The sequence below is a fragment of the Pagrus pagrus genome, assembly GCF_965226575.1.
Source record: "Pagrus pagrus genome assembly, chromosome: 14".
NCBI classification, from domain to species: Eukaryota; Metazoa; Chordata; class Actinopteri; order Spariformes; family Sparidae; genus Pagrus; species Pagrus pagrus.
Window position 1 is genome coordinate 8,248,415 of NC_140198.1, and position 19,038 is coordinate 8,267,452.

General features: G+C 38.4%; 1 protein-coding gene across 1 annotated transcript; it reads left to right on the forward strand.

Moving 5' to 3' along the window:
• Nucleotides 1-4,377: 4,377 nt before the first annotated feature.
• On the forward strand, nt 4,378-16,768 carry chm (CHM Rab escort protein). Its single transcript, XM_084372786.1, has 17 exons — nt 4,378-4,450; nt 6,011-6,077; nt 6,261-6,333; nt 6,494-6,624; nt 6,769-6,884; nt 6,994-7,058; nt 7,229-7,375; nt 7,493-7,609; nt 7,711-7,822; nt 7,947-8,169; nt 9,551-9,628; nt 11,761-11,868; nt 12,172-12,235; nt 12,989-13,085; nt 14,458-14,556; nt 15,918-16,063; nt 16,256-16,768. Exons 1-17 carry the CDS (start codon nt 4,399-4,401, stop codon nt 16,568-16,570), a joined length of 2,010 nt encoding a protein of 669 aa, XP_084228912.1. The 5' UTR covers nt 4,378-4,398; the 3' UTR covers nt 16,571-16,768.
• The last annotated feature ends 2,270 nt before the right edge of the window (nt 16,769-19,038 follow it).

A 19,038-nucleotide genomic window follows, 5' to 3' on the forward strand; every position in this document is an offset into this window, starting at 1 on the left:
AATAAATTCATATTTTTTAATCATAGCGTGCAGAAGAGAGACTGATGGTGCCCAGAGAAACTCCACCTCATACATCAGCTGAGTTTCAAATTAAAAGCGCAGCATCAAATTAAAAGCATCAAATTAACCTTTACAGAGCAGAGCAGATTAAATGTCAGCAGAAAATACCTGAATACCATCACATCCATATCATCTATCTACCTGGATACAGTACTGACTGTCATATCAAACCAGTTAACATACAGCGAGAAGCTGAACAGAGATCAACTGCAGGAAGAACGACCTCTTTATTGTACAGAAACCTTTAGATGGCAAAAAGTGGATCTTTACATGGTTCTGAGTCACAGAATTTACATGAGCAACATAGTTATTATAACCCAAACCACAATTTTTAACTAAACCTGACCACATAGTTTTCTTGCCTAAACCAAAACAAAGTGCGACCAGACAGTTTGACAAAGGCAGCCCATGATAAAGTGTTAGCAGTTAATGTTTCTGCAAACCACAGATATGTCCAAGGTTGACATATCTTATAGCCTGCAGACATTTCCAGCCATTTTTGTGGCCAGCCATTTATGAGAAGTCGGACCATCTCTATCCATGATCGTGGCTACCAAAACAGGTATTTCAAGCCAAACCATGATGTTTTCCTGACTCTAACCAAGTGGTTTTTGTACCTAAATCTAAGCTGAGCATAAACACAGCGTTGTAACAAGAGAGAAGAAGATAATTCAACCTCAACAGAAACATCCAGTTTTAAGTTATCTGTGGTTTTCACAGAAATGACAAAGCGTCACTGGTATGCTGCAACAGTCGTGTTGTTTAAGGAATGGTGGTATATGTTGTGTTTTGGAGTCAATGGCAATCCATCTCTTCAGCTGTTAGATGTGAATTGAGGTTCATCGTTTTACCCAAGGACACTTCAACATGTGGACAGGAGGAGGTGGGGATCCAACCACAAACCCAATGATCAGTGGATGACACACTCTACCTGATGAGCCACAGTTGCTCCTGACCCGCTCGGCCAGGATGTCTTTCAAGCCGACTAAATCAAGATCCGTTGAAGAATGGCAGGGTTGTGGACAAGTTTGGGTTCTCGTTTACAGATACACCAATTCTGTCTCCAAAAAGCTAATCAGCACAAAGTTCTTCTGATTGGACAAAACAGTTGACACTAAGCAGACAATCACCTGCTTAAATGTATTTTTTTTGTACTCACTTCAGTTCAAACACTCGATATGTATCAGATTAACAGTATTTGGATATTTAAAGGTGTGTAGGAAAGTAAGTGAAGCAGTTCTGTTTGTGTGGAGCACCAAACTCCACTCACTATCTTCTTCGTTCAAGGTTGTTCTTTTCACCCTCTCACTCTCTCTCTCTCTGTCTCTCTCGTCGTCTCTGGAGGTTTCTCTGCAGTCAGAAAACGAGCGGTAAACGTTTTGGCAGCTGATCACAGCCGTCCTATCAGCACACAGCCCTCGTTAACACCTCGCGCTAACGAGCTACAAAAGGCCTTTTTATGTCAGGAACAGAAGAGACGCCAGGAAAGATTTAACAGAAGAACACTTTCTTTTTCTTTTTAACGCTCTTCAAACGTTTTCACCAACAGATCGACCGGCTGCAGACACACACACACACACACACACACACACACACACACACACACACACACACACACGCACACACACACACACACTCACACACTCACAAAGTTCTGTTTAAGATCAATTGCAATGAAAATGTAATCAGATTATTGGTGAATTTTGATATTATCTGATTACTTGTTCTTTAGCTACTCAGTGTATTTGTACAGATATACTCATGTATTTTTCTGACATAAAGACATAAAAGTGTTGTTTCTTATACTCTCTTACTATCGGTAATCCATCCATCAACCCAGCTGATCAGTGGATTCAAACCCAGAACCTCCATGTTCATAACGGCTTTAACCACTGACGTAATGTGCAGTAAATCTACACAAATATCCCATTTTAATCATCTTTTTTTTTTATAGAAATATTGGATCATTTGAATAGTTCTTGATATGAAACCATGTAAGAAGTTATAAATAAGTTCTAAATACAGCTGTTGGATATCCATATTTTATGCCACTTTACACTTCTTAACATTTCAGAGAGAAATATTGTACTTTTTACTCCAGTAAATTTATTTAACAGCTGTTGTACAACAACTTCAAAAGTAGGTAAGCCTGCTTCAGTAAGCCTACTGTGTATCATCTCTCATATGTGACTGGTTAATAACAGACTCTAATTTAGCTGTAAGTGTTTCTGAATGACTAGAACAGATCAGAAGTGTTGTCTGCTGTATAAACCATAATGTTTATTATTATTGTTGATGAAGGTTCTCACTCATCCAGGTCATGGTAATTCTAAGTGCTATATCTGAGGCAACTGCACTTGTTTCTGTTTATTATTCTTATTCTATTTATTTATAAGTTACAGGGGAAATCTGTAAAATATGGCAGGCGTTTACATGTATGACTTCATGTGTATGGGAGTGGACAAATAAAAATGAAAACAATGCATGTATTGTAAATGAAGTAATGAACAGGTAATAATAAGGGAAGACCAAAACAAAAAAATAGGGCTGGGTTATATGGCCTTAAAACAATATTGCGATATTTTAAGGTTATATCGTAAATATCCAATATATATCTTGATGTGAAATCTTCTCAAAAGCACTTCAGAAATGCTGTGACTGGGCCACTAAATCAAATATTATAATATTTTTGACCGAATACGCCATTATAGCAACAACATCATATGGATAAATATTTTCACAAAATATTATCACAGTGAGAATTTTGATTAAGAAAATCTTCTGTAATTTGTAATTCATCACCTACTTCCTGTTTCCTAGTTCCATGAACATACTAAAGAGCATCATCTGCATACATGTGTATGCTAAAGATGTTATTTGTATTAACACTAAAGTCCTAATATGGAGCCTTGGTGGACCCGGACATTGGACCCTTTGGCTGCTGTTACTCACATAAGCGTTATCCAACAAAGTGTTGTATTTCAGATATTTAAAGAGTTTAATCACATTTCATGACTGAAAACACTGGCCCAACAGCACCACACATATCCAACTTTTACTGATTCATCCTGAACACAAACTGTAAAGGATGAAAAACCTTAATTTGATTCAGATAATCAGTTAGAGTGTAAGCTTGTATTTGATTTTCAGATTTTTGTATGGAGATCTGTCAGTTCACATTTGAAGTCCCACAGAGACAGACTCTGCTGTTAAATTGGTTTACGAGGAATGATTTCACCTTTTATAAGTGGCAAACACCAAGAAAAATAAAAAGGCCTAAAAAGGAAAAGGAGAAGGCAGTTTAAAAATAATTTTAAAAAACAATCTAAGCCACACATACTCACACAGACATATATACATACAGTGAGTATATGCATACGTTTGTACACCTATTATAAAAATTTCACAAGGAAACAAGGTGAGCAAAGGAGGAAAGGAACCGAGTGCAGAGTATTTTTAACCATCTGCTCTGTTTTAGATGAATAAAGGAGAAACACAAGGAAACAGTCTGTGTTTTTGGCTCCATATCACTCAGTGTGTGTGTGTGTGTGTGTGTGTGTGTGTGTGTGTGTGTGTGTGTGCGTGCATGTGTGTGTGGAGGACTTGGCAGTGGCAGAAAGTACCACAGAAGAAGAGGAAGTTGTTGCCAAACCTGCAGCCACGTCTCAGTGATCAGACAATAATCAAATGTCTGATGATCAGAATCTGATTACTTTTACTGACTTCATACCGTCCACATGTATTCATACCGCTAATATACGTATACAGGATACTATCTACAGAGTGTATGGAGGTTATACTGTCTGCAGTAAAGAATCGTGCATCTGTTTCACACCACAGCTCCAGTCTGACAGGATGAACATTACATAAACAGGAGAACTCTTCCTGTAGTTTCATTAGTTTTAACACTGGTGAGACTACAGGATCTGGTCTGTACAAGACATGGACATCAAATCAGACAAAGACAAAAGAGAAAGACAAAAGCCTCCCAAGGGCAACGCTGGAGAGTTGAAGGGGGAAGACAACGCCTGTTTGTATGTAAAGCAAATATGTATACATTTATTTTTCTTTTAATCTGTCATTTGTTTCTATTTATAATTATATATAGCCTATATTTAAATATTTTTTTGTTTTAATGTATTTTTTGATTGTAAATGAAGTAACTGACCTATTCAAGGACATCTTTTAATAAAATGTAATAAAAATAGTTAATCACAATAATCTACATTCATAAAGACATAACAGTAATATGTACATACAGTATGTATGATCGATAATGATTATTGACTGATCAGTTATCAGTCACTGTCACGTGACTGTGTTTTCCTGCTAACAAACATGGCTGCCGAGGATCTGCCGTCTGAATTTGACGTCGTCATTCTAGGCACAGGTAACGAAACAGCTGATTTTTTATTACATTTGATGTCCCGTATCATATGTTTGAATGTGTCGCTGTTCGACCCGAGGTTATTCGGTCCAAAACACCCCGAAATCCCTTTTAAAACCGGTCCAAACTGTGGACACGGGCTGGGGTTAGCCTTACAGCTAACGCCCTATTAACTTTAAATGACAGTGGCTAGCAGCTAACGGCGCTGCTGGTGTGTTAGCTCCTGGAAATGACAGATGTGTACAAAGATAATCGCTTTAATACAAGCGCTGATACTGTTTGTGTGTGTTAATGTTAGCAGCGGAGCTAACGGCGGTGTTTTCACGGCTAACGTTAGCTTCCTTAGTTTTATACGTAGTGTTAATGTTCCTGTGCCTGACGCTAACGTTAGCCCGCTGTGCTGGTGGCTAGCAGGCTAAGAGCTGCTGTCAGTGCTCTGCCCGTCACGTGATGTTATGGTACTAGCTATCTGTTAGCAGTCATGTTGTTTATACCTGTGATTATACCAGACTCTTGCCTAACTAATTTAGCCAGGACATGCTAACTGTGTTTATCCCCCGTCTGCTTGTTAGTTTGTCAGAATGAATCAGCGTTGTTAGAGCTAACCTGTGTGTGTACGTCATCTACTACTCCCTCATCTCAGGGTGTCTGCTGACTCAGAGTATTGGATGTACAATCAGCTGAGTCAGAGTACCTTAATGTAAAATCTGTAAACTGTGGAAGTGATTCAGATGTATTAAGCCATAACGTGATCCTGTAACTACACATCAAACACCAACAGCCACTTTAGCTTTATGTTCATTTTGACATAGTTGTCATCATAACAACAGTAACCAATATAAGTCTGTCAGTAATCTACGCAAGCACATTATATTCTTCTTCTGTTATATCTTGTGTGCCTATGCTGCCACCCAGACAACGTTAGTTTCAGGGACATTCCTGCTTATTAAAGCCATGTAATGCCAAACCACATTCTGCACATGATTACAACAGCATGGCTTCATATTAAAATAGTGCAGGTATTAATGTCTTGCTGTAATTGGGACCCAACTCCCATTGAAACTGTTTGGTGCATGATGGAGACCCTGATATGTTCAGTAACTGATGTTGTATATGAAGCAAGAATTTACTGAAGATAGGGTGATATAACACAGTGGTAACTAGAGACCATCTTGCATTGGGATCGCACCAGCAACGATGCCTGTCAACATGTTGACGTTCTGACCCATGACTCTTCAATAGTCATTACTACTTTATTACATGAGTACTCAGTACTGGCCACAGACAGACAGATGTATAAACACGTGGCAGATACTGATATTAGGAAGTTAAACATTACAATATCAATATAACAACATATATACACAATTTAGACAAAGATATGTGATGGAGGCAGAATATTTTACAGTTTAACAATAAACTTTATTATGTTAAATGACACCGGTGCACTGAAATGTTTTACTCAGCATCCCAACGTTTTTTCTAAATCAGGGTTGTACTGTACACCTTGATCCCTGTGTCCTTTCCTGCTGTTATACCTTTATGTGTGGATCATGTCTTCAGGTCTTGCTGAGTCGGTGGTGGCAGCAGCCTTTTCCAGAGTGGGACAGAGAGTTCTTCACGTCGACAGGTCGGTCTTCATATCTCACATCATTATTTAGAATCAGAAACACCTGAAACTCACCTGTCAGCGAGCTGCAGCAGTATCTGTTGAGAATCAGATTATGGATGAAATAATCCAATTTTAGTCATCTTTAATTGTTGATCCAAGCATAAAGCTGCCTGACAGTTGAACATCACTGTGTGTTTTCAGGAGGAGTTATTACGCAGCCAACTGGGCCAGCTTCACCTTCAACGGTCTGCTCACCTGGATACAGCAGCACCATGTGAGTACAACACTGCTTGCTGTCCATGTTCCTGTAGAAAAACTACAAACATGGAGGATTGTACCGCTCCTGAGCATGATGGAAAAGATCAAGGAAGTAGAAAATTATGTCAATACGTCAGTACAGTAACCTGTGTGTATGTGTGTGTGTATGCTTGTAGGAGGAGTCTCAGACAGAGGAAGCTCAGGATTGGTCGAGCCTGTTGGAGGAAGGGGAGGAGCTGATCTACCTGTCAAACTCAAACTCAGAATCCGACTCCATCAGTAACGTGCAGGTGTTCTGTTTCACCAGGTAAACCTCAGAGTCAGTCTAAATTCTGGTTACTGCTCTGTTTTTGATTTTAATTTAAATTTTTCATTTTGATTTTAGTAAACTGTAATCCCAAGACACAGATATCAAAAAATTATTAATTTTGTTTATTTATGTTGTTCCCAGTGAGGAAGAAGAGGAGGAGGAAGTCCCGAGTCCTGATCCTCCAAACACCACAGAAGAAGAAACGGCTGGCCCTGAAGAAGACACTGTAAAAGAAAACTCAGAGACAGAATCTGCAGGTTTGAGAATCATTCAGGCTTTAATCTTTGAACTCTGCAGAAATAATTCATCACATTGAATTCAGGATTCACAGGAACAGTTTCAGAAACCTGCTTATTTAAATTCTAGATTCGAAAGAAGAAGACACAAAGGAGAAATCAGAAGCAGCGGCAGATGGAGAGGAAGAAGAACAGGTGAGAGCAGAAGATGCTCAGATTTGATCATCTGGATTCAGCTGCACCTGCTGATTAATCAAAAGTAGAATCGGATCAAAAATATGTAACCCACTATGTCCAACAGTACATGATGAGTAATCTACAGTACAGAGGGATGAAAGACAGGTGTTTTTCATCCAATCACACAGGCCTCACAGGCGGAGGGGGAGGAGCCAGAGGCAGATCAACCAACCACCTCTGCTGCTCAAAGCCAATCAGAGCCAATCAAAAAGAAGATCAGCTACCCTCAGCTGGTGAAGGAAGGACGCAGGTTCAACATCGACCTGGTGTCCAAGGTAACACGGTGTAATTCAACAGAAAGATTCAGAATAATGAAGTTAACATAGAAATATAACAGAACGTTACACAACATCATAACGTGCAGTCAAGAGGTTTTCTTCTTCTGCCTCCAGCTCATGTATTCTCGCGGCGCATTGGTCGATCTGCTCATCAAATCAAACGTCAGTCGCTATGCAGAGTTCAAGAACGTCACCAGGATACTCACCTATCGCCACGGAAAGGTGCAACAGGTGAGTACAATCCATCCGTGTGTTTACCTGTCTGTCTCTCTGTTGTCCTGTCTGTCTCTCTGTTCACCTGTCGTCTTTCGGCTGACTTGTCTGTCTCTCAGGTGCCCTGCAGCAGAGCCGATGTGTTTGCGAGTCGTCAGCTGTCGGTGGTAGAAAAGAGGAAGTTGATGCGTTTCCTCACTTCCTGTATGGAGGAGACGGAGGAGCAACAAGGTGAGACACCTGCTGACATCATCAGTACTCACCTGTTAGGGGGGACCCACCTTAGTATTAATGGAATCTACCTGCTCTGCAGGGCATTTTGGATAATGTAGTCTTTTATCCTCTTTCCCTCCAGCCTACAATGGTCGGCCATATTTGGAGTTCCTATGTGACCAGCAGCTCGGTGACAACCTGCAGGACTTCCTGCTTCATTCCATCGCCATGGTAACAGAAGACACGCCCACAGAGGAGGGCCTCACTTCCACGCGTCACTTCCTGCGCTGCCTGGGTCGCTACGGCAACACGCCATTCCTGTTTCCCGTCTACGGCCTTGGAGAGATACCCCAGTGTTTCTGTAGGTAAGAATCTGTCTGTCTGTTTATCTGTCTGTCCGTCCGTCTGTCTGATTATACTGCCATTACCACCACTACTACAAGTACCACCACTACTTCTATTACTACTGTCACAACTGCTCACTACTGACACTGCTACACCCACCACCACTACATCTACTATTAATGGCGTTGCCACTGCTGCTGGTATTGATGTTACTACTACTATAAGTAGTGCTGCTCCTATTACTACTATTACTACTATTACTACTTTTTGTACCACTACTGTGAATACTAAGATGCAGTACATGTAAGCTTCAGCTCTCGGTATACTGCATGTTGTCAGTACTGCAGTAGTACTCCGGCTTCGGTATGTGCCACCACGCACGTTGACGTCTGTACAGGCAGACGAGTTAGTTGTCATGGTGACGGCTGTGTCTCATTAGAACAGAGCATGAATATTAATGAGGAGGGTGTCGCCCAGGGCTCCGCTCATTTACATATTAGATGATCCTCAGCGGATATTACTGCTCAGCTGAGACACACACACACACACACACACACACACACACACTTTGGGGCTTCAATTTGTCATGTTTAGTTTGTCATGTTTAACGTTTTGTAATTTATAGCTGTGCTAATTAATTTTTTTAACATAATGACTGTGTGATCTGTCAGTTCAAGTTGCTCTGTGTCTGCTCTGTTTGCTGCCCTGTTAACCACAGCTGCTGTAGACGTTGATAATATATCAGATGTTGTGTCTCTTAAATCTCTTTAAATCCCATGAGCCATAAAGTACAAATTTCTATTCATAAAGTCAAATGTCAGAAACTTAAAAAGCTTTTATTTTTATTTTTTTCTTGAAGTCAGTTTTATTTATTGAGTCAAACATTTTCAGGAAAGACTTAATTTTTATCTAAAGTTATAATAAATGTTTGTGTTGTCTGAATCTTTACTTAGAAAGTCCACTCACAGTGTCACATCAATATTTTCTTGTAGAATGTAGAAACTCATTAGATTTTTACCCAGAAAGTCAATTTTTATTCAAAAATTTCCTCTTTACCAAGAAATAAAAAACATGCATTTTAAAGATTAAAAGATTTAAAAAATTAAATATTTGATTTAAAACATAATTTTCCCTCAAAGCTGATTTGGACAAAACACACATCCAATACACACTCACACATACATGGTAATGTTTGGAGTTAGAGAACGAGAGGTAGCGGTGTAGAGAAACCACAGCTGACTATGATCAGCTGAGACACATCATAATCTAGGCAGAGATGCCATTAAACATCCTCCTCATCAATCTAATCTAATTTTGGAGTCTGGCAACCGTAAATGTCACTTTTTCCTTTCAGTTGATTTTAAACATTCCTGTTGTTGTTGTTGTTGTTGTGTGTTTCAGGATGTGTGCTGTGTTTGGAGGAATCTACTGTCTGAGACATTCAGTCAACTGTCTGGTGGTGGACAAGGAAACCAACAGGTAAAAATACTGTAATACTGATAGTACTCAGAGTACTCATACTGCTCAAAATACTGCCCTTGTTCATTGTACTGATACTTGTTCCCAGTGGTCATCGTCCAGTGGTATTGTGGTGAAAAATACCCCTGTGGCTTGAAAAGCACAGAGCACCGTTATAAAAGAGACGTCTGTAAAACTGTTCGACCTCGAACTGCTAAAAAGGTCAATCATGACTTTTTGATCAATTTATTTATCCAGCTTTCTTCAAGCCGAGCAGTTCTCATTAGACTGAATAGGCGCCATCTTTGGTTCACTGAACCTGATGTAAACCAAATGTTTGTCACAGAAATATTGTTGACACACTTTCAGGTGTGTCCAGATGGAGTGACGGCAGCTTGTTTTTTCTTCCCACTACAAACAGTAAAAAACACCCAAAAGTCAAATACAGCTCGACTTGAGCTGTTTCTGTCATCAGTGATGTGATTTATATTGATGTTTAATGGATTTTGTAGCTTTTAAAAATGAAGGGACTCAACAGACAGGTAGACAGGTGTGTGTGTGTGTGCGTGTGTGACCTTCCTGTTCAGAGCTGTGATTGGACGATAATTTATGATCAGTAAAATATTCAATTTATGAAGAGGAAATTAACATTATAATTTAACCTCTGATCCTGTTCACCTCCTCCTCCTCCTCCTCCTCCTCCTCTTCACACCTCACTGCTCCCTCTCTCTCTCTCTCTCCCCTCTCTCTCTGTCTGTGTCAGTGTCTCTCTATGATTATTTGCTGCCTCGTCAGCTGCCAGATTAAATGACTGATTGACTGCTGACATACACATACACACACACACACACACACACACAGGTGACCTATCGAAGGTCGCACTTTAAAAAATGACATTACCCTGTTCGCATGTTAGCATTTCTCTTTCAAGAACCATGTTGAGTGTTACCCTTTGTCTCGTGCTGTTTTAATGTCTGTTAGCCTGTTTTTTAGCCCATATTTGTTTACATTTAGTCAAATTGTCTTCACTAAAAGTCTCCCAAATTAGCTATTAGCAGTTTCTGTTTGTAGTGTATCCACTGATGTACAGACGGCTATCACTGGATTGCTTTGATGCTGAGGAAAACTTACAAACATGGTCTTTTTATTGTACAGACATCAGAGATAATGATATATTCAGGAGGTGTAAATGACACTGAATGTTATCAATCATGTTTCAGGTCTGTGTGTTCACATTTAATTCAGTTGTGACTCTGAGAAAGAGGCCAATTTAACAGCAAACTGTGGTAATTTAATTAACGTATCTCAATCAACTCCTGCTGCAGCTCCACCTGCTGACCGAACTACAATAACAAACCTTTATTAACTTACTTCCTGCCGGGTGCCGTTCTGCTCGGATTTGCAGTCGGTAAAAATCATTCTGTGTAAATGCTAACGGTGCTAAAAGGGTAGCAGTGAGACACACGAGGAGCTCTGACTGTGTGTGTGTTATTATCATCTGTCTATTATGTTTATGTGTGTGACCTTCTGGTGCTGCTGCTCCCCAAAATGTGTGTGTGTGTGTCAGAGGTTATGGATGAGCTTTTGTGCGCATCATTATTCCCAATAATAGGTTTCAGTACTGTGTGTGTGTGTGTGTGTGTGAGAGAGTGTAAGTGAGACACACTTGAAAAGGCTGCTGCCTTCAAAATCAATCATTTTTATACTGAAATCACAATTTAATAAAGTGAAATATTCAAATCTCGAGAGCTGTGATTGTAATTATAGCTCGCAGGTTTAGTTGCCGACTGTTGGTTTAACTGATTATAAACTGAGCTGTAGTTAATTATCATTAATTCAGTGTACCGATGGAACAATTAATGGATTAATTGATTAGTTGATTGACAGGCATTAACCAGCTGATAGATTAAAAACTGATCGAAGTAATTTTTTAAGCCATATTGTGAAATTCACTGGTTTAGGAAAAACGAATATTGCTTCTTTTTTTGTTTTGTTTTAGTAAACTGAATCTCTTTTGGTTTTTGAATTTTGATCGGAGATTAACAAGACATTTTGCTCAGTTTGTTCTTAAGTTAAAAAAAACCAAAGTTCTTTGTATTGTCTGTTTACAGTCCAGTCAATGACATCATGCTGTGTAACCCCCCTTCTTTCAGGTGTAAGGCGGTGGTTGACAGCAGAGGACAGCGAATCAGCTGTAGCCATTTTGTGGTGGAGGAAGGGTACGTGGGGGCGGACCGGAAGAAGATGGCTACACCCACCAGGTCAGGACCCACCAATCAACAACCAGCCAATACCACCCAGTTTCCTACCAAACACTCGAACCTCTCATAAAGAAGAATAATAACTGCTAAACATACAATAATAAATTAGGAGTATTTAGCTCAGGTAGGAAGTTAACCTGATGTCCTTGGTAGATGTGATCAATATATATATTATATATTCTTAGTTTGTACAGTTAGGGATTCAGGTAAGTTTTCCATGGATTGGTCTTGGATGAAGTCCAAACGTTGACCCAGTGTAAAACTCTAACTTTAATCAAATTGTCTGTCTGTTCGTCTCTTCAGGTCTCTCTCCAGAGCTGTTTTGATCACTGATGGCTCCATTCTTCCAAGTGACTCAGACCAACAGGTAAATCATGTCAATAATACATTTGAATTCATTCAATTCATTAATGTTGAACCTTGGTTTATGGCCAAATACATGCAAAACTGTACTTTGTGTTTACTGCTTAATCTAAAGTAGAGATCAGTTGAAGCTCAGATGACACTCGGGTAAAACTGAGGTAGAGCTCAGGTAAAACTCAAGTGAAGCTCCGGTAAATTCAGGGTGGAGTTATTAAATACTTTGATTTGATATTCTGGTGAAAGTTAGCTGACAACACTAGTAATGCTAACCCGCTGGTTAGAGGATTGAAGGAGGAAGTCGATCAGACTTTTCAAAGTGTGAAACTTCAGGTCAGAGGTCACTGTGTCCTTCAGCCCCAATGAATTATGGGACGTATGTTAATGAAAAAGTGGAGAAAAAAGTCAAATAAAGAGTCACTTACTGAAGAAAATCCCCAAATTCATCTGTCTGAACACACACACACCGACACACACTCCTCACTAATTAGGTGTGAGTTAAATATTGAAATATTGAATTAAGTTTGGTCAGAGAATTATGATGCTTCATAGATCTTCTGCTGTGCGTGTGTGTGTGTGTGCGCGTGTGTCTGTGTGTGTGTGTGTGTGTGTGTGTGTGTGTGTGTTAGCCTGCAGTGTTCAGTAATAAGATGAAACTAATCTGGTTTTCAACACTCTGAGGAGGTCTTTCATTAAAGACTTTTGTCTGTCTGGTTAAACTCAGGTGGAACTTTTATCTGTCTGTCTGTCTGTCTGTCAGGTCTCCATGGTAACGGTTCCTCCAATAGCAGCAGGATGTCCGGCGGTGAAGATGGTGGAGCTGTGTTCGTCCACGATGACCTGCATGCCTGGAACATGTGAGACACAAACACTCACTGTTGTATCTCGTCTCGTTGCATTTCCATGACTTTATATGATCTTTATTTAGCCGAATGTCTCATCTCATTTTGTGTTTCATCTCAGATTCATAATTTTGTCTTATTATCTCATGAATCATCTCTCGTCTTTAAGTATGATATTTTATCTCCTCTTTCTCATTATCTCATCTTCATAATTTCTCTTTATGTCGTATCTTATATATATAGTCTTACGGCTTTTATTTGGTGGATTGAAGGTTCCTTGAAGAGGTTTTTGAGGTCCTTGAGGAGGTTTTAGGAGCCTTTATTTCCATATAACTAAATCAGTATAAATACATGAAATACGTGAGAGATCTGAAGCTGGAGGTGATGATCAGTGAGACTCTGCAGCTGAAAATCCTGCAGTGTCCTTGAAGAGAAACTGATGAATCCGCCAGAGAAACACTGATTAATGACCAACAACACACGCACACACAAAGCAGGACTGTGTGCGTGTGTGTGTGTGTGTGTTACGCCTGTCAAATCATCATCATCATCATCTTCTTCTTCTGCTGCTGTGTCCTGATGCTGCAGTGTGATTGGTTACTGAGTCAGTGGGCCTGAACGGCTTTAAAACAAAACACCATTCATCTACACACACACACACACACACACACACACACACACACACACACACACACACAGACAGGTTGTGTTCATATCTACAATAAAGTTTTATAAAAATCCTTAAGTCGCAATTACAAAGTCTTGAAAGACAATTTCTTGATTAACTGACTCATTGCTTGGCAGCGAAAATAAACTGTTTTGATAAACATTCAAACATTTTAATGTCATTTATCAAAGAAAAATCTTCACTTTTCATGTTTGTCAGGGTTTTTCTGTTTTCTAAGTTAGAACTTTATTAATCCTGAAGGAAATTCTTGTGCCAGAGATTGCTCCAAATTACAGTAACATCAGAATAAAAAATAAAAACACAACAGAACAATAATAACAATAATAATAATAAAAGAGGAAAAGAAGTAAATGCTTACATCAGTGCCAATCAGAATAACAATAAATACAAAAAAAACAACACATAAAAATGAAAAAATAATTATACATGAAAATAGCACACAAAAATAACAATAAATAAAAATAACATAAATAAAAAAATCTAGGAAAATAGACACTTAGAAATAAACAAAATTGGAAAAAGTAGTATGCAATTATATTGAGGACTAATAAAGGTAATTTACACATGATGTTGACAAAAACAACAGTAAATAGTCCGTCTGACGCCATAGAAATGACGGTTGTGCTGTTGCCATGGAGACCACAGACATCTGATGAAGTTGTTTAATGAGATAATGAATTTCTTTTTTGTCTCGTCTAGATTTGGTCCATCTCACCTGTCAGTCAGTTGGCTCCGCCTACGATGACCTGTCGCCGGTGGTTACCAGGATGTTCAGCACGCCAGAGTCACATGACCAAGGTAACACACACACACACAAACACACACACACACACACACACACACACACACACACACACACACAGAGAGACTGAATGATACTCTCTATCCTGTAAACTTTCTCTCCTCTCTGACCTCCTCTTCTCTTTGTCTTTAATTCATTCATCATTTCCTTCTCTGCTTTTAATTATAACATGAACAACCTGCAGGAATGAACACACACACACACACACACACACACACACACACACTCGAAGCTGGAGGATGGATGGATGCAGGTTTAAAGAGATTCATCAGAGGGGATGAGGGAGGAGGAGAGAAGTTTCTGCAGCTTCAGCTTCTTTATTCTGAAGCTTAACATTCAAACTGTGATGAATCTGGAGCTGCAACTCATTATTATTTTTATTCACGACTAATCAACCCAATCATTTTATTTACTTATCAATTAATCAATTGATCAAAGAAATGTGGGAAAACGTCCATGAAAAGTGTGTCCACTATGGCCTCAATAATAAATACAGGAGGATTAACTACAAAAACAAGAAAATGTAAAATCTTTGTAAAAGTGGAGTTCATGGAAGAGTTGTTGTGTTTTGTTTTTCCTCACAGTAAGAGGTTAACTGGTAACTGCAGGTCCTTAAAAAGTCTTAAAACTTCTTATATTCAATTCTCTAAATATCAGGCCTTAAAAGTCGTTTTAATATATTTATGTCAAAATAAGTCAAGCGAAAAGTGTGTGAAACATTTCTGACGTTACAATTAAACCTATCACTGAAACTAATATTCTCTTTTTACTTTAAAGCTGCTGACGAAATGTAGATAAACCTAACTCCCTCTAACAACCTTATCTTTACATTAAACCTCCAGCTCAGGACCAAAATCTCGTAAATTTGGTTTAAAAGGATCCTGAAAAGGTCTGATGCCTGTAGACGACACTGGGTGGCTCAGAATCGACTTGGACATTTCAGATTAATTTACCTAAACTAAATGTATAATTGGCCTCAGTACAAATGATCTGAATTCCAAAGTGAATTTCATCTTTGTGGTTATTATTTCAAATCTGTTGGCGTCCCAGACGAGCGTTGTTTCTACATGAGTCCCCAAAGTGTGCATAAATGTGTGTGTGTGTGTGTGTGTGTGTGTGTGTGTGTGTGTGTAGCCTTCAGTGTTTCTGTATGTAAATCTGACATTTTGTCACTTTGCAGTTGGATCTCACTGAGACTGACATTTATATAATGCTGTAGACTCACAACTGTGAGAAACGTGCTCATAATTTTGTCAAATAATAAAAAATATGTAGGTACATTTATACTGACAACAGCGGATCTTCTGTCTGATTTTTATTTGATGTTTAAATCTTTTAAATGTCTCTCGTTCTGCAGAAAACTGTCCGTCTGTCCTCTGGTGTCTGTACTTCAACATGGCTGACGGTTCGGGGCTGGAGGTTGAAGGTCACGACCTCCCGTCTAATGTTTACATGTGCTCTGGACCGGACGGAGGTCTGGGTCACGAACACGCCGTCAAACAGGTGAGACACACACGAACTAACAGTCGTATAAAAACCAACACTGTGTGAAGTTTCTGCTGCTTTGACCAAGTGGCGTTAGTGTGTCGTCATCTTTTGTCCAAAGTTGCTGCCAGAACTAATAAAAACAAAGTCCTTGTAGTTTCAGACAAAGATTAAAATTGCCATCTGACAGTGATTTTATTTTTCGTTCAGGCGGAGTCGATCTTCCAGAAGATTCTCCCTGAGGAGGATTTCTGTCCTCCTGCTCCGAACCCTGAAGACATCATCTACGATGGAGACAACACCTCCTCTGCCACGGGAGGAGAGGAGGAGGAGAAGAAGGAGACAGAAGACAAACAGGAGGAGAAGGAGAAGGAGGAGACAGAAGATAAACAGGAGGAGAAGGACGAGACGGAAGATAAACAGGAGGAGAAGGACGAGACAGAAGATAAACAAGAGGAGGAGGAGAAAGACGGAGCAGGAGAGGAGGAGAAAGAGGAGGAGCAGAGCCTTCAGACTGAGGAGTAACATGCAGAGATAAAGTGTATAAACCTTCTGTTAAAGCCAAAAGCTCCTGCAGTGAATTGTGGGTAAAAGTTGCCTTCATGTCTTGTTTTAAATCTTTATTATTTTTCTATTATTTGTTCTGCCTTCTGTCTTATTTAAATACTGTTTACAGTTTGTTCTGTTCTGTGGAAACATTAAAGCTTCAACATGAACAAACTCTCAAAATGTCTTCAGGGTTTTTTCAACCTCAATAAAATCTCCCTAAAATGTTTTTTACTGGGTTACACAACAAAAATATCCTGATTTTTTTTCACCCCATTTCACACATGAGAATTTCTCAAAAAAATAGTTTTTACTTCGTTTCAAGCATGAAAAAAGAAAAAAAAATTCACAATGATTTTGAAGATTTTTTTTTTTTTCGTTTCACACATGAATTTTTTTTAGAAACATTTGTTTTCACTTTGTTTCAGGTATTTCTCCAAAAAGGAAAAGTTCATGATACATTTTTTTCCCGTTCGACACTTTGTTTCACGCAAAATTTTTAGAAAAAGTTAAGGAGAAAAAGTCAGAATTTTGAGAAAAGTTTGGAAAAAAATCCGAATTTTGAGAAAAATTCTGAAAAAAAGTTTGAATTTTGAGATGTTCTTTTTTTAAAGTCAGAATTTTAAGGGAAACGTTTGAAAATGTCTAGGGAAAAAAAAGTAAATTTTTTGGGGAAAGGTTTTTTTTTCTGAGAAAAAACGGAAAAAAAGGTCAGAATGTTAAGAGAAAAAAGTCAGACATTTTTTTTTGAGAATTTCTAGTTTTTCAAAAGTCTGAATTTTGGGGGGGAAGTTAGAATTTTGAGGAGAAACTTTTAGGGGGGAAAAGATGGAACTTAAAGGAAAAAGTTTGAAACAAAAGTCGAAACTTTTTGTAAAAGTTGAGGGGAAAAAGTCAGAATTTTAAGAGGAAAAAAGTCAAAATTTTAAGAGAAAAGTTTGAAAACGTTTGGAGAAAAAAAGTCAGAATTTTGAGGAAAAAGTCTGAAAAAAGTCAGAATTTAGAGAAAAGTTTTAGGGAAAAAGTCAGAATTTTAGGGGGAAAAGAGAATTTTGAGAAAAAGTTTGAAACAAAAGTAAAAATTTTGGAAAAAAAGTTGAGGGAAAAAAGTCAGAATTTTGAGAAAAAGTATGAAAAAAAGTCAGATTTTTTTTTTTGAGAATTTCTAGTTTTTCAAAAGTCTGAATTTTTTTGGGGGGGGGAGTTAGAATTTTGAGGAGAAACTTTTAGGGGGGAAAAGATAGAACTTAAAGGAAAAAGTTTGAAACAAAAGTCGAAACTTTTTGTAAAAGTTGAGGGGAAAAAAGTCAGATTTTTGAGAAAAAGTTTAGGGAAAAAGTCATAATTTTAAGAGAAAAGTTTGAAAACGTTTGGAGAAAAAAAGTCAGAATTTTGAGAAAAAGTCTGAAAACAGTCAGAATTTAGAGAAAAGGTTTAGGGAAAAAGTCAGAATTTTAGGGGGAAAAGAGAATTTTGAGAAAAAGTTTGAAACAAAAGTAAAAATTTTGGAAAAAAAGTTAAGGAAAAAAAGTCAGAATTTTGAGAAAAAGTATGAAAAAAAGTCAGAATTTTAAGAGAAAAGTTTGAAAACGTTTAGGGGAAAATAATCTGATTTTTTAGGAAAAGGTTGGAAAAAAGTCTGAATTTTAAGAGAAAAGTCAGAATTTTGGGGGGGGGGAGTTAGAATTTTGAGGATAAAGTTACGTTAAGTTGTAAGTGTAGTTACAGTGAACTCGGCCTGCATCATGATAAGGACTCACAATGAAGATATGGAGTGTAACGATTCTGTAAGAGCTGTCACTTTAGACTTTATTTACAGGCTTTCATAAATCATACAATCCATATTCACAGGTGGTGAGAATGATCCAGATGAGCTGAGAAGGCAGAGTGTGTGTGCGGAGACTGTGCGCTGTCTCCAATGCCCTCTGCGTCTCCAGTGCCCTCTGCACACTGTCTCCAGTGCCCTCTGCGTGCCTGAAAGCACAGTCGTGTCCACTGCAGCAATTTCACACACAAACTACATGAAATCTAAAATCGTATTTGGTGAACATGAACAGCAGGCTATTCATGCTTTTTGATTTAAAACTGAAACTTTTCAGTCAACACAAATCTTAAATCAATATTTCCCCATTGAGCGCTGTGCCATCATCACATGCCCTGTCCTGGAGCGCAGCGGAGCCAGACTGTTTGGTAACTCCATCCAGTAATCATCAATTCACACATTAAAGATAAGAAAAACAAGTTTCCTGAAAAGTTTTTCTCCTGAATTATTTTCAACTGTCTCACACGAAATAGTAATTTTTTGGACATTTTTTTTTCACTTTATTTCACACATGAAAAAAAAACAAAAAACAAAACAATTCTACTGAAAAAAAGTATTTCTCCTGATTTTTTTTTCTTTTTGTTTCACAGATGAATTTTTTTTGAAAAATTTTGTTTTCACTTTG